The sequence below is a fragment of the Schistocerca cancellata genome, chromosome 4, assembly GCF_023864275.1.
Source record: "Schistocerca cancellata isolate TAMUIC-IGC-003103 chromosome 4, iqSchCanc2.1, whole genome shotgun sequence".
In the NCBI taxonomy this organism is placed as follows: domain Eukaryota; kingdom Metazoa; phylum Arthropoda; class Insecta; order Orthoptera; family Acrididae; genus Schistocerca; species Schistocerca cancellata.
Window position 1 is genome coordinate 319,840,835 of NC_064629.1, and position 17,302 is coordinate 319,858,136.

The 17,302-nt window shown below is 38.1% G+C and overlaps 1 protein-coding gene across 2 annotated transcripts in view; it reads right to left on the reverse strand.

Annotated features, from left to right (window-relative positions):
- LOC126183550 (sarcosine dehydrogenase, mitochondrial) overlaps window positions 1–17,302 on the reverse strand; it is a 270,038-nt gene that overhangs the window by 11,899 nt on the left and 240,837 nt on the right. For both annotated transcript variants that reach the window (XM_049925625.1, XM_049925627.1), the window contains exons 15-16: window positions 16,485–16,647; window positions 3,028–3,135 (exon numbers count right to left, since the gene is read on the reverse strand). In XM_049925625.1, coding sequence (XP_049781582.1) covers window positions 3,028–3,135; window positions 16,485–16,647 — 271 coding nt within the window. The remainder of the gene's footprint in view (window positions 1–3,027; window positions 3,136–16,484; window positions 16,648–17,302) is intronic.

A 17,302-nucleotide genomic window follows, 5' to 3' on the forward strand; every position in this document is an offset into this window, starting at 1 on the left:
CTTGTGCAAATAAACTGTTGCTGTAGCACTACACAATGTTGTGTCTCTATAACATTGTCCCCTATACCATATCAGACTGAAAATCAATTAATTATTCTGCTTTTTCATTATTAACAAAACTATTCTGTCATTTCCTGCCTAAGAGAGATAGTGGAGTTCATGCAGGGTGAGAATTATATGGAATAAAATCATCATAGCTTCTGAACAGTTTGCATTAAGACATTCAAACTGCATGATTGGCCATGGGGCATGATGGGAATTAGAATGAACTCTATGGTTTGGTTTAGCAACAAAGCCCACTTTCATTTTGATGGGTTCCTCAATAAACAAAACTGGTGTATATGGGGGACTGAGAATGAGCATTTCATGATTGAGAAGTCTCTTTTCCCTCAACAGGTGACTGTGTGGCATGCAATGTTCAGTCACGGAATAATCGGTGTGATATTCCTTGATGGCATGGTGATTACCGAAAGATGCGTGAAAGTTTTCGAAAGATTATTTGGACAAGATGTGGTTCATGCAAGATGGATCTTGACCCCATTGAGGCAGAAGAGTGTTTTATGTTCTGGAGGAGCACTTTGGAGACTGCATTCTGTCTCTGGGGTAACCAGAGGCCACTGGTATGGGCCTCGGTTGGCCGCCATATTCTCCAGATCTGAAAACATGTGATTCCTTTCATGGGGCTTTATTAAAGACAAGATGTACAGCAATAACACCAAAACCATTGCTGAGCTGAAAACTGCCATTCAGGAGGTCATCGACAGCACTGATGTTCTGACACTTCAGTGGGTCATGCAGAATTTTGCTATTCGTCTGCACCATGTCATTGCCAATGATGGTAGGGAAATCAAACATGTCATAACCTAAATCTGAACATCTGTAGTGATGTTTTCATGTTGAATAAAGTGTGTGCATGCTGTAGTTTGTAACTAATTTACTTTTTTTCATATAGTTCAATAATTATAATCCTGTATATGTTAGAAATAAAAAATGGTCATATTTCAGTTTTTTGCTTTTTATTTAAGCTATAAATGTTTCAGAGCAAAAGCCCTTTCTTCAGACTCTGCAGATGGAGAGTGGAAGTTAAAAGCTGAGAACTTTTAAAACGTGTGTTTCCTCTGAAATATGCATAGGTTTAGTATGTAACCAAACAGAATATAAGCATCATTTGATGCATTCTGAAATATGTATAGGTTTAGTATGTAACAAAACAGAATATATGCATCATTTGTCATTACAGGACTTTCATTTTAAATACTTTCTGAATGATAAATAGCTCCAGAGTATACGATATCAAGGAAAGGTTTAATGCGAACATACTACCTAATGGTAATACCTATCTAATGAAACTTGGGCAGTGGTTCATAGCTGTCTAACTATGATCTCTTTTAGTGCTCTCATCTAATCCTCTGATTCAGCTATAGAACAAGAGCGTTTCTGTTTGAAGTATTATTTGCATCTAACTCTTTTTCTCTGTAATAACAATTTAGTGCTCATGGTGTGAGTTGCCTTACATATAGAGGCATTGCACAAGGAATCAAATTTTTCTTAAAAAAACTATTTATATTTTTCTTTGCTCTGACTGCATAGGTTAGAAAATTGTAAATTTGAGGTAAGGAATATGAGACCAAACTGCTGAGGTCATCAGTCCTTAGGCTTATGCACTATTTAATCTAACTTAAACTAACTTACGCTAAGACAACACACACTCACCCATGCCCAAGGGAGGACTCGAACCTCCGAAGGGGGAAGCTGCGTGAACCATGACAAGATGCCTCAGACCGCATGGCTACCTCATGCGGCTCATTCATTAAAGGTAAGCATGGCTGCCACATGTTTGATTCTTGGTGTGATCATGAGTTTTTCACTAGGGTGTGGACTTAGTCTTAAGGGGGCAATCACTTAGTTACTCCAGTTTCAAAAGCCAGTGTCATTGGTGAACAGATTAGTGTCCTGACTACATGCTGCTGTCCATTCATACCTTGGAATGGACAATTAGAATTTAACATCTTATCAGCATCAACACCAGAATGTATAAGACTGACAGAGTAGACAAGAATGAAGCATAAAAATAGCTACAGTCATTTCAAAGGAATTATTGATGCATTCACTGAAGTGATTTAAATAAACCTTTGGAAACTTAAATCAGTAAGGCATCACAAGGACTCAAAACACGGCCAGCATAGATACAGGTGAAGACTTTGACAGAGTTTGTGGAAGTAATTGACAGGCTAATGTACTAAAAAGGATAATAATGATATGAAGTTTGACTTTTTGTTTTATATACTGCTGTCCTGAGTCCTCATGGAAAATGCACTGTTGTTTGTGTATGTGATTTACATTTACAAATCACGCCTTTTCTCTTAGCCATATTAATTATAGATGTTTCAATATTCATTGCACTTCATGTCAGTCTTCTTTTGAATATTAATTTCTAGATGCAAAAATATAAATGTTATTCTCTCTCAGTTTTACTACATTTTTTGAGAACTTCATACGTGTGCTGTAGTAAAACTGAAGGGAAGAAGAACAGAGTTTAATATCTCATCAACAATGAAGTCATCAGAGTGAGAGGACAGGCTCATGTTAAAGAAGTGTAGTGAAGGAAACTGGCCATGAAATTTTTGTAGGAACCATCCCAACACTTGAATTACCCAATTTAGAGAAACCACAGAAGACCTAAATCTCAGTGGGCAGCTGGGGAACTGAACCACCATCCTGCTAAATGTGAGTCCAGTGTCTTATCACTGTCCCATACTGTTTCTCATATGAATAGTGTTTAACATAAATTATGCACACAGTTGTGGGTTTACTGCTTTCAGCACAAGATTGCCACAACAGTTCTTATATGTAAATGTGTGTGTGTGTGTGTGTGTGTGTGTGTGTGTGTGTGTGTTTGTGTGTGTGTGTAACACACACACACACACACGCACATGCACACACGAACACACACACACACATACACACACAAACAGAGTAAAAACAGCACTGCTCTTACAGGTTTTCAATATGGAATAAATCACATACCCTTGTCCAATACTTGCTCCTAGTGCGTATCCATAGTCTCCTCTCCTAAGGTAACCCACTACTTGGCCGTCTCTCCATACTGTTTCAAGTCCCCACACAGGAATTTGCCTATAATACAACAATAATTAATAGTAAAGATATTTTTCTGATGTTAGACACAATAAGTAGTTGTTCAACAAGAAAGCAAGATTTCTGTTTACAGAGGACAAAAATCATGAGAAAATCTCATTACTGTGTATATCATCCAACTGTGTAAATATTGCTCCTTTGTTTTTGCAAGTTGCTTTGCATTTTACAAATTTTTGTTTTGTTTTATGCAGCATGAATGATTCATTTTCATCAGGTGAAAGTATGACTGCCTGGCTTACATCTGATTTACTTGATTTTACTTATTGGAGCCCAGAAGTGCCGTATTATGTTTCCACACAGAGTAAATTTTTTTTCATAATGATACAGTGCTTACAGCAACAAAAGTGTTTAGTATTTGCACCAATAAAGTGTCATTTATCTTATGAAGCTAGTAAATGAAAATAAACATAAAAATTCTGCACACATACTGATAGCAGGTATGACATAAGGAAATGAGAAAATACAGTGAATATGTTAATACATAAAAATATAAGCATTATATACTAATATATTCACAGATTATGACACTTCTCTATTTGGCCTACAAATATTATAGTAAAACAGCAACTGAAGGTATAGGGCAACTAGAATATTATGCTTACAGCAAGATTCACAAATTAAAAGAAATTATATGTACAGTTGACTGCTGTGCATGTGATATATTAGGACAAGCAGGAGTTGGACAAAAGTATGGAGATGCTGCAAGAAATGCATTCTTGAACGTAAATGCAGATGCTGCCAAGTGAGCAGTTTGCACCATTGCATTTCACCATGAATGGCTCCTGCACAATGTCCTCAAGTGTCAGTTGTGATCAAAATAGTGTTTTGTGTAGTTGTGAGTGCAACATAGCTGAAGTGTTTGGGGTTTCAAGAGGCATCATATCAAAATTTATACCACATACATGGAAAGCAGAAAAACATCATAAGTTAAGTCACACCATTGATGAGAGTGCATGTTGGGTGAGAGCTGAATTTTGCACTCATGAAGCCTATCAGCACAAAAAAAACTTGAAAGGAGCTCCATAAGAAGGGTGAACTTGAGTTCAAAAACCACTCATCAGTGATGCTAATACCCATAATCAGAAAACATAGTGCCAAATCCATAAAATCTGGACTAAAGATCAATGAAAGGAAATCATTTAGTTGGATGAATTTTGTTTCACACTGTTTCCAGCTTCTGGCCAAGTTTATGGTCCAAAAGTGAAACATGGCAGGGGTTCAGTGACAATTTGGCAACCATATCACACTACTCCATGGGCCCTGTGGTTACTCTACAAGGATTATGTGACCATTTTGGCTAAACAGGTACATCCCATGGTACAACATTTGTTCCTCAATCATGAGACTGTGTTCCAAGACAACAGTGTCCCTGTTAACACAGTTTGCATTGTCCAGAACTGGCTTTGTGAGCATGAGGATAAATTGTTGCATCTCCTGTGGCCACCATTCAGATCTAAATATAGTTGAGCCTTAATGGTCTGCTTTGGAGAGAAGGGTGCATAATCGCTATCCACCTCCATCATCATTATCTGAACTTGTCCCTATTTTGTAGAATAAGGGTATAAGTTTCCCTTGAAAATTATACAGGACCCATGTTTATTTGTTCTGAGAGGACTGAAAACTGTTTTGAATGCCCACAGTTTCCTGCACTGTATTAGGCATGATACTGTGTTGTGTTTTTGGTATTTCCTTATTTTTGTCCACTCCCTGTGAGTTTCCTAAGATTTAAATTATGTTCGAGAGAGGATAAGATGCTATTGGTAACATAAGTTTGCTTTCAGGTACTCATCAACAGAATGAAAAGTATGTGCATTATTATTTCCTCTGCTTTCCTCCTTAAGGTTCAAATGGCTCTGAGCACTACGGAACTTAACATCTGTGGTCATCAGTCCCCTAGAACTTAGAACTACTTAAACCTAACTAACCTAAGGACATCACACACATCCATGCCTGAGGCAGGATTTGAACCTGCGACCGTAGCGGTCACGCGGATCCACCTCCTTAAGGTATTACCATTATTTTTAATCAGTTGAGGTAGTTTGTTGCAGAGTACGCCACCCTACCCTGACTTCTGCATCTCTGTCTTTAATAAAGTAATAAGAGACATGATTACAAATATAATTTACAAAATTAGATAACTCTGAATATTTCCATTTGATAATAAGTGATAGAAACAGCTTTTTCAGAAAACTTGACTTACAGGTGTAAAGTTTTAGCTAATAGAAGTAGAAGGGTCAGTCAGAAAGTAATGCCTCCTACGTTTTTTAATTTGTCAAGAATTTAAAATGCAGCTCTGAGGGACACTCAATACGTAATGCAACACATTTTTTTCTTGGTCAGTTTCAATTGAAAAAATGCAGAATATGTTGTGGGACATCATGGAATATTCCTGCTTCCACTGCTATAGTTTCATGATGTTCCAATAGGTGGTGGCACTACATGTAGCCTCGAAAGTGGTGTCTGTACCACAAGTGCATTTCAAGCAGAGAACTGTCATTGATTTCTTTTGGCAGAAACCCTGAGCATTGCAGATATTCTTAGGCGCCTGCAGAATGTCTATAGAGACCTGGAAGTGAACAGAAAGCACAGTAAGTCATTGGGTAAAGTGTCTATCACCATCATAATTAGGTTGTGCAAACCTGTCCAATCTCCAGCATGCTGGACAGCTGAACACAGCTGTGATCCTTGCAATGTCAGAACATGCAGATACTCTCATTCAAAGTGATTGACAGATCACAATCAAATACCTCATTACACAACTGGATGTCTCTGTTTGTAATGCTGACACACTCATCCACCTTTTGGGGTACGTGAAGGTGTATGCCGTCTGGATTCCTCACCGCCAAACAGAAGACCATAAAGAGCAACAGAGGACCATCCATGTGGAGTTGCTTGTATGTTACAAGGCTGATCATGAGAATTCTTTGTTGAGCATTGCCACAGGTGATGAAACATGGGTTCATAACTTCAAGCCAGAAACAAAATGGTAATCCATAGAGTGGTGCCATACCACCTCTCCTCTGAACAAAAAGTTCACAGCTGCACCCTCATCTGGTGAAGTTGAGATGATATTCTTCTGGAACTCTTGAAGGCATTATTCTGTCTGATGTCTCCTTCATGGTGCTACAATAAATTCTGAAGTGTGTTGTGCTGCCTCAAGGAAATTGATGAAACAACTTCAGTGTGTGCCTTACAACAAAATTACTAATGAACTTCTCCTCCTCTGTGACAACACAAAGCCTCATACAAGTCTCTCCATCGAAAAGGAGCTCACAAAACTTCAGCAGACTGTACTTTCTCATCCACCCAACACCCCAGATCTCACACTTCCTGACTTCCATTTATATGGCCCAATGCAGGATGCATTCTTTGGAAAGCAGTACATGAGTGATAGGGAGGTTATTGATGCAGCAAGACATTGTCTCCAACATTGACCAGTGGAGTGGTACCATGTGGGCATACAGGCCTTCACAGTAAGTTGGAATAAGGCCACCACACTGAATGAAGGTTGTGTTGAAAAATAGAGCTTTATAGGCAAAATAGTGCGGAATAATGTGGTGTATTGGAATCCTGAATAAAACTAACCTGCTTGTTAAAAAAAAATAAATAAATAAATAAAATTGAATGTCTTTTTTACATAGGTAGAAAACTACAACTGATGATTGATTTATGACTTTCCAACATAATCTCCACCCAGTTTCACAGTTTTGGTCCATATTTTAACAAGGGATGTATTCCAGTGTCATAAAATACTTGATCCTGCTTCTGAAATCATTGATGCATGGCTATTTTCATGTGCTCATCATCTTCAAAGTGAACCCCACAGTGAACATCTTTTAGTGACCTGAACAGATGGAAATCTGATGGTGCCAGGTCAGGGCTGTATGAGGGATGAGGCAAGACTTCTCATCCAGTTTTGACAGTCTGTTAAGTTGTGCAATGGATGGTGTGTTATCTTGCATTGTCATGCAAAAGAATGTCGACCATAGCTTTTGCTGGGTGAACACACTGAAGACATGCTTTAAGCTGTTTGAGGGATCTGACACATTGGACAGACTTTATTGTGCTTGCCTACACCAAAATGTCAATCATAAATACATCCACTGCATTCCAAAATACTGTAGTCATAACTTTCCCTGCCAATTACACAGTTTTGAACTTTTTCTTCTTCAGTGAATTTCTGTGATGCCATTCCACTGACAGTCTCTTTAATTATGGGTGGAAAAAATGAACCTATGTTTCATCTCTGGTCACAATTTTTTCCAGAAAGTCTTTTCCCTCCAAACAGAAGAGGCGCAGGAGTTGAGAGGCAACTGTTTTTCATGTCTTGGTGGCAAAATTGCATAAACATTTGAGTATCCCAAATGTTGATTAATTGTCATTACACTGCCTTTACTGAGGGAGAAAATGCATTAAAAATCATTTGCCGTCAACTGGCAGTCACCACAAATGATGTCATAGACTCACTAAATGTTGTGTGGAGTCAGTGCAGTCATCAGCCACTCCATGTTTTGTCAGCCAATGGTATTTGTTCTTCAGCTTCTCTAAAGTGATGACCCATCATCTAACAGTGTTGATATCCACTGTTACATCATGTATATATTTTTCAGTCTGTCACAAAAGTGAATCTATGTTTCACCTTTTGCATTCAAATTATTATAGCACAGAATGCTGTGTAAAATAAACATTGATATTGATATTGATAATTTTTCAAGTGACAGCAGAACTGACATCTGTTGATGCATTGGATTGGGGAACTAGCGTTTTGGAATATTGCCACATTCAAATTTTTCACTTAACAAACTTTATTTAAGGAGAAAAAATTGGTGGCATTACTTTTTAACTGACCCTTGTACATTCCAGCAGCACTAGGCTTGAAGACATTTAGATTGTGCATTATATTACAAGCTTCTAAGTAGAAGTGAATACTTTGTTTTGCTTTGCCTATGTGATTTTACAGTTTATTAAATTTCTTGTGTGTTTGTGAAGTGTAGATTCCATTGCCATTAGTATGGATAGGGACTGAGTTGGAGCCCCTTCACTCACAACTCCATATGGTGCTGGCTTTGATCACATGGTTTGAGGCATGATCATCACTGTGAGGAGTCAGATGTGGGGATCCAAACAACATTCAGAACATCTCATTTGTTAATTGATTTGTGCTCTGCTGTGGTGAGGTTGACCCCTGACCTATGGTTGCATGGGTGGTTGTTTTAAGGTGTGACAGCCAATGAAAGACTTTCCAGGAGATTGACCAGAAGGCATCCCTAGTATGTCTGCAAAACAGGTTTTAGGCATGAGCTGCAGTGCTTCCTCTTCTCTGTGAAGCTGCTATCTTGCACTGTGACCACTTTTGGAATCAACATCTTTGCCAAGTCACGGCCATCATCATTTTACAAGCTGAGTGATGCTGCAGATGGTCAGTAACAATAAGTCGCTTGCTGACTGTGGCACCTTCCCTCCAACCATTTGCAGTTTACAGCTTCGGGGTGTTTTTGCTGAGCAATAAATGAATCTTTTAACAATACTGTTTTTTGGTGACCAAACATCAATGGACAATCAAGCATCCATTTGCTCCACCATTACACTTCCTAGGGTGGTGAGTTATTGGCTTCCTGACATCTGACAAACCAGTTCTACCACTCACTATAGAGGTCAGAAGCCTTTATATTTGGTGTCAGAAGTGGTGACTGGCATCTGCAGCTGGATCCAGGGCCATGTCTCCAGCCACAATGTGTGTTTCAGTGGCACAAGTTGGTGAGTGAGCTATTTAGTTTTTTGGCCTTTTGTTTTGTTTTGTTTTGCACGTGGCCATGGCAGATAGAGTTGATGTGCATAGGAACATGAAGGTACAATTTGTGAAAGCTGAGTGACCTGCAGATTTGCTGCAGTTCAAGGGAAGCCAAAGAGCCAGTGAGATGCCAACATTGTAATTTGTAGGGGCACAAACTGTCTTTTATCTCTGTCCACATCTATACTCTGCAAACCACTGTGAAGTACTTGGCAGAGGGTATATCCCACTGTACCAGTCATTAAGGTTTTTCTCGTTCCATTCTCACATGCAATGCAGCAAACATTTTTGTTTAAATGCCTCTATGCATGCTGTAATTAATCTAATAATATCCTCACAATCCCTATAGGAACAATATGTATGGAGTTGTAGTATATTCCTAGAGTCATCATTTAAAGCTGCTTCTCAAGATTTTGTCAATAGACTTTCTTGGAAAAATTTCCACCTATCTTTAAGAGTCTGTTAGTTAAGTCTTTTCAATATTTCAGTGACACACTCCCAAGGGTGGAACAAACCATCTCTATATACGTTCAACATCCCTGCTTTTATGCATTCAGTGCCAATTACGCGTAGTACTTGTCAACATTATGGGTATAAGGCACATCAGTGTTTGGAATCTAGATGGACAATGATCCATCATAAAGATGAATACCATTTTTGGTTCTTATACCTGAGTCTATCGGTCCTTGTTTTGAAACTTCCTGGCAGATTAAAACTGTGTGCCCGACCGAGACTCGAACTCGGGACCTTTGCCTTTCGCGGGCAAGTGCTCTACCATCTGAGCTACCGAAGCACAACTCACGGCCGGTCCTCACAGCTTTACTTCTGCCAGTATCTCGTCTCCTACCTTCCAAACTCATTCTGGGTCCCTGCTTTGTTAATTTGTGGTATAACTGAAGGGTGCTGTATTTCTGGTAGATAGAGTTTGTGCAAATGCCAAGGTCACAAACGCAAGTGGTGATGACTTAGGAAGTGACTGAACCTTTGGTGAAACAGGTAGCTGAGCTGAAGGTCAGAAATGCTGCTTTGGAAAGGCAAGTTGATACATTAACAGAGGGCAACACACAGTAACATGATGAACTAGTTGCGACAGTAGAGGCAAAAGCTACATTCTGTGTACCTGCTCTGTCTGTGTATTTGACTGCAGGTAGTCTAGTTTTTCAGGTAAAATGACAGAATGTGTTGGCATTTATCAACAATCTGAAAATTGCCACAAGGCCGGGAAAGTGGATAGTCAAAGTATGTTAATACATTGTGAAATTGTGAGCAAAGACTTGTTATTTGCTATGGAGGGTTGAATAAGGCAAATACATTTTACTAACTCAAAACTGAGCTCATTCAGTGTTACTGCAAACTGCACAATGCAAGATGTTTTAGGGAACAGCTCAATGGAATTTCTCAGAAATGGAACACATTGGTGTAAATGTTCTCAGGCAGGATTAAGAAGGTAAATGTGTAAGATTATGAGACGGTGCAGAAAGATGTGGTGGGAAAAATTATCCTCCAGGAAGCAGAGTATAGAGTATTAGAAGTTTTTCTGGAGGACTTCCACCCAATATGTTGAGGAGAGTACAGATAGAGATTCTGAAGGATTTGGCTACCGCCATTAAGGTCGCTATACAACTGGAGGAAGTAGATATTACAATTTTGGTACAGGATAACTGGAATGTTTCTTGCTCAGAAATAGGTGCAGACATGTGATCCACATTTAGAAACAATGCTGCCAATAGCAATGCTACAAGTGTAGTAGGGTGGTAGGACACTGTGCACAGGAGTGCAGGGTAAAAAGCAACGTGGGTGATATCATGGTATGAGTTCATTAAACATAAATGGGAATTCTTCAACCACTGAATGGCATTCCCTGTAAACCATAATGCTACAAAGGTGTATGGAAAGATGAAGTGTTGTTTGGTGGGCATGATAAACAGAATGGAACATAAATAGTTAGCATGCACAGAAGGGCTCATGTGTCAGTAACTAGTCTTTAACTCTCAGGCAGAAAGAGACTGAATTCTCCACAATACACATTATGTGGAGTAGAGGACAATGATGTGGCATCAGTGGAATCAGTGTTGCTCAATTTCTGGAATGGAGAATGAATTTTCAGGAAGGTATGGAAATATTTCCTCATTTTGATGAGGGGTAATACCCAATCCTAAGGCTGGACTTCCTGAATAAGCAACATGCAGAAACTGATCTTTTGCAGCACACTGTCAAACTCAGTGGGATATTGTTCCAGCTGGGGATGACCATTGAAAATGATAAATTCTCATGAGGTTCACTGATAATGAAGTTGGAGCTGAGTAAATAGTGTTTGTGACCATTAAAGCTCAACTTGCAAGATGAAGTTCTGGAAGGTACAGGAAAAATACTCCTGTTAACTGGGGTACTGACCTACTGAATGACATTTTGTGTAATTCAGAGCTATTACAGCACAATGATGATTTGGATTTTCACATTGTTTAGTATGCAAGAGCATGGCACATGTACAGGAAGTAAATGGAGATTACATGATTCTACTATGTGTCGATAATTTTGCCACAGATAAAGTGGATCTGCCAAAAGAAATATTGATTGTTAATTTGGACATTCTAGACAAGATCGATTTGGAAAGGTTCAGAGGAGACCTTTGCCACAAGCAAACTGTCAATGGCTCTGCATTAAATGAAAAAGTACAGTATTTAAAAGTGAAAGATGGGACAGCTATGGAGGGACTGTTGATATGACTCATGGATTTGTTTAATCCTAGTGGACCATTCCAGCAACACCCATGATGCAGCATAAAATCCTGATTGGGGTTAATCCTCCAGTCTATAAGAAAACATATAGGAAATCTCAGCACTTGCAACTCATAATGAAGGAATTTATCAATCAGCAGTTGGATGATGTCATTACAGAGGAGATTGATAATCCATTGGAGTAACTGCTGTCATCATGCTGAAAAAATCATCAGATGGGATGACGAAATACAAGTTCTGTTTTGATGATCAATAACTGAATGGAAGAACAGTGACAGGTGCAAATCCTATTCCAGATATAATGGTCATGTTGGAGGACATCCTGGGTCAATGTAAATACTTCTCCACAATGGATTTAAAGGGTGGGTATCACCAGCTGGAACTGGTTCCAGAAGATGGACCAAAGACCACATTCACCATTCCTTGGGACACTACTAGTATTGATGGATGCCATTTAAGCTTGAGAATGCATCAGGCACATTTCAGAAGTTATTAGATGGAGTACTATGAGGATTAAAACTGTATTAGTGTGGCACTCAATGCACAACTTCTAGAAGAGTAGTTTAACAAGTTGTATTCGGCTCACATAATGTTGTATATTGAAAAATATCACTTCACGTCAATGGAAATGAACTATTTTGGCCCTGTGATTAACCAAGATGGCATGAAAATTGACCCAAGATTGATATGTGCTATCGATGATTTTTTTATCACTGCAGACTGTGAAATAACTCTGATCATTTTTAGGTCTACGTAATTATTACAGAAAATTTGTCAGAGGGACTGCTAAAATCATTAGATCATTAATGCATTTGTTAAAAAGAGGGTGTAAAATTCCAGAGGATGACTGACTGTCAAACTGCATTCAAGAAATTGAAAGCTGCACTAACATCTAGCCTGATTTTAACATTTACAATTATGGGAAACAGCTTATCCCATCCTATGATGCAATCAACCAAGTGTTAGAATGCATTTTGAATGAGGAGCTTAATGACAAGGAACACCAAGTAGAATTAGCATCAAAGCAGTTAGACAAAGCTGAACAAAATTACTCAACCATGGAGAGGGAGATGTTGAGTGTCATATATGGTATTTTTGGTGTTACCTCTATGGTAGGAAACAGCAACATATAATGAACTATGTGGCATTAAACTGGTTATTAGAGCTGAAAGATCCTTCATGCAGATTAACTTGTTGGTCATTAAAATTAAGCAAATTTGATTACAAGCTAGTATACAAACCTAGCAGGAAGCATAGCAATTCCAGTGAGTTAAGCAGAAAGATTGAGGTCATACAAGGATATGACAGAAGCCTTGCGGACTGGCAAAAGCCACAGACCACTGATGCAGACTACTATTTATTCAGGATGCAATCATAGTTCATTATGCATTATGGGCTTCTGTGTATGATTATGAGGTTCAGGCCATGTATTGCGGTATCTGCATCTCTGAAGGATGAAGTATTGATGGAAGTGCATGACCGTGTGTTAGCTGGTTGCAAAGACCAAAGAATGATTGATTACAGAATAGCAGAGAATCAGGAGATAGGACATTGAACAGTATGTAAGGCATTGTGTACTGCATGACCTACCAGCTTCAGCCATCAATAAGTACCACTGCAAATATTACCTGAGACATCCAAGCCACTTGAAATGGGATAATGGACAAGAGGCACTTCATCAGCAATGTGTGGATAAGTTGAGAATCTGGGTCTGACGGGAGGTGTGCTAGAGCAGTCCAGGCAGTTGTGTATGACCACTGTGTCTGGATGGTGCAATGATTAGAGCATCTGCCTAGTAACCAAGAGATGTGGGTTCAAACGCCAGTCCAGAACAAATTTTCAACTTTCCCCATAGATTAAAATCAATGTCCACTTGTGGACATTGACTGTAATTCCTTTGTTTCTTAATCCATAGTAGCTGCTGGATCAAAATGGTGTCTTTTCTTTTGGAGATGTTTGAAAGAACAGACACCACATATATATGCTGAATATACAATCAGTCAGTGGATTAAACTAGCAAGACCATGCACACCAAAGAACAAAACATAAAAACTTTTTATGCACTAACAAGGACAGTACCAATCCATAGAAATGACATCAGCAATGTACAATAAGTTACAATTACCAATGTGAACCTCCGTTATTCATGTAGGACATTTTAAGCCTTTTAAAAGTACTTTGGATACCTTACCACAAGTGGCAGTGTTGTTGCCTGTGAAGAAAGCAAAAGCTATTAAGGAAAGAGAGGAAACAGAAGTTACAGAGTAGAATGTACAAGGAATACCTTACACATTCAGATCACATCTGTAAATATACAACTATGTGGGATACATGAACAGTGTCATGGTAAAGTTTATGATGCTTATGTCACTGTCTTACTGTAATAGATTTGTTCTATAGGGAGTTTATTTTTGCATTGTTGTATTAATGGGATGGCAGAGAGTTAGTTTATAAATGAATGGAGTATGCCATTGTAGAATGGTGGTTGGTATGATATGAACCATGTACATCTAGCCTTGCAAGAGGGAGATGATTCAGGATTAACATAATAATTCTGATGATACTGTAGCTCTTCAGGGGACAAGTATTGGACACATTGTGGAACCAACAATTCAAAGCAGGAGTGCCTCCCTGGCAGTTCCCAGCTGGCCTATGGAAAGTGCTACAAAAGTTAACAACAGAGCTACAGCATATAGCAAAACTGACAAAAAAAATTGTTACTTTTTTATCATATGGCAATTGTTTAAATAAACACCGAAAGAACCAGGCTTCATATATTTGTACAGTTCCCCATAACAAGTGTTGATGCAGATTATCAGTGTTTTATGATTCATGCTACCCAGCAAAATGGGAAACCATGGCTAAATCTGTAATGTGAAAATGCATTAGGTGTTGCTAATATCCCAGAAGAAGGGTAACCACATGTTGATATCAATGAATGAGTTCCAATTATGCCAAAGAGAGTGGATTACAATATGTCCAACCAGGATGGTCCAGAGTGACATGTGTGCATGTAAGATATAGTTATTCTTGGGAAATTGAATGGAGTGGGTGCAAAAGTGATGTTCTGAAGCCATTCCTATACTTCCAAAGGTTTGATATGCACTGGATTTACTCCCTGTTCGCTCTGGAGATAGTGGTACAACTTAATAACCGCAATGAACCTGTCACAGGCCTCATTTTACTGATAAGAAAAATCATTAGACACAATGCCAGCCCAGAATCTGACCTTATTAAAGGATGCCCTAAAACCAGACCTGTTACTTTCATTGGATAAGCTTATAGCCTCACAAAAGGGCTGTATTAGCACTGATCAAATGTTCCAGCATGTACACCAGTATCATGATATGCAGTGGAATAACATTATGACCTTCAGTGTCTGTTAATTATACCATTGTGATTCTGATTTGTATGACCTGTGTCTACCTCAAGTGGAACACTGCCCATGCCTGTGAACTCCCAGCATAACAGAGACAGATATACATGACAAGCAAACATTCAAGCACAAAGTACTTAAGTAGAAAGTGAACCAACAGATCAAGAAATTCAAGCCAGGGACAAATTAGTTGGATGAAAGATGGAAAATGCATAGTGAGAAGATGAAAGAAGTGTGCAGCCTGAGGAAATCTCTTAAGTAGACACTTCATGTGGTCCTCTAGTGGCCTACAAATGTATAATAATATATTTCAAATGACTCCATGATATCTGCAACTGTTAATTTTTCTTTTCTTTTCATCCTTTATTCTGCAATTTTGGCCTTATGTCATTTTCAACCCTTTCTGCAAAATGACAGTATTTGGCATTAAAGATATTTTACAATCAAGGTGCTAACAAATGTATCCAAATAGCTGAAAATGGACTAAGGCTGATATTATAAAATAAAGTATGAAAATAAAATAAAAGTAAGATTTGCAAGAATCATATGGTTACTGAAAAAAAAGTTTGAAAACTAAGAATTAATTAAAGAATGTTCTTTTGGGCAATTCATTCTTCCCATTGAATGATATGATCGCAACAGCTTTTAAAATGATTTTAAATTATTGTTACAATGTCTTAGTTATAATATAACTCATGTACTAACTTTATATATATATATATCACAATATTTCATAATTTTGATTCTTTTTTTGTATTGTATGTAGATAAAGTACGCATCTAAGGTACTGATCTCTCTGACATTTCTGGAATATGATTCATGTAATGCAATGGAATGTACAGTGTAATGTGCCATTATTGGCAAGTTCATTAAGAACAGAGCACTAGCTCAGTTGGGGAATGATGGGGAAAGGAATACACTATTGCTGTATGTTAGCATTTTTTTATTAAGTTATTATCTTGCTTAATGTAATTACTGTTTGTACTCCCCAATGCAATTGTGCACTGTAGGTTATTGCTTTTTGTTTCACTATGAGTGATCTGCTCAGGGACATTTGATATGCATCAGATGTTATATCTTCATTTTGAAGTGGTCTCATTGTTGCCTTTATAGTGAGTATAAGCTGGTTCATTGGTCAAAGTGCTTTCAAGAATGTTTAACACAACATAATTCTCCTTGCTTTGTGTATGTGTGCTCGGAAAATTATGGTGATTTACTCTTTTGCTGACAGAGATAGTACCATTTATATCACTAGATTTGTATTTCTTTTCATCTCCTTTTCTTACTCCTCTTCTTCCTCCTCCTCCTCCACCTCCTCCTTCCCCTTCTCCACCCTTTGATAAGTAATCTTATATTATGTTTCAAAGTCTAGTGTCTTGTCAAAAACATAAAACTGAAAAAAATGTCACCCAAACATACTTACTCTTGCAGTTGAAAAAATGTTAATCGTCTTCTTAAACCTTTTCGCTTCTCCACTTCAAGGGCAGCCTTACCAACATATTCTCCTTCATCTCTGCATGTCTCATCCAAGCCACATTCAATAGGCAGGTCATCAGACCTTAAGTCATAATTCCATAAATGGTAACCTAGATGCAAAATAAATCTATAAAAATCATGTAGAAATAAACATTTTGCAAAAGAGAAAAGAAAAAGAAAAATAAACAAGTGGTAGCTCATCAAAGTAGACATTAGTGAAAACATAGACATTACACAAAAACAATTGGAACCAACAGCTAGATTTAAAAACCATCAAACAATACAAAATTCTGTTTTACATCTTCACTATTCATTATTTTATAATGGAATGCAGCTAGAATAAAGATCAATAAAGTCACAACATAGCTATGAAATTATGTTGTACTACATTCAACAATGATATTATATTTAAAGTCTGTTACTTTCTTTAATATCTATTATTAGTATGTGAAATCCCCAGATATTTAGGAGTGCTTCAAATTCTTGTACATTGTTGTGTATGCTTTGGCAGTTGCTTAGTAGAACTTTAAATGTCTCATTTGTTGGATGAAGAGAAAAGGGGGGGGGGTGGACATTTCTTTGAGTCTTACACTAATTATTTGGGCTCTCATGCAGCTGTCATTATCTGAACTGGATGTGGAATTACCTGATCCACATGTGCAACCTATACATAGTCAGCTAGCTGGGTAAACAGTCTATGATGTGTGGCATCGATCTACGGATCGATAGGCCAGAACATCATATGTGTGTTATGTCTTTGAGTTG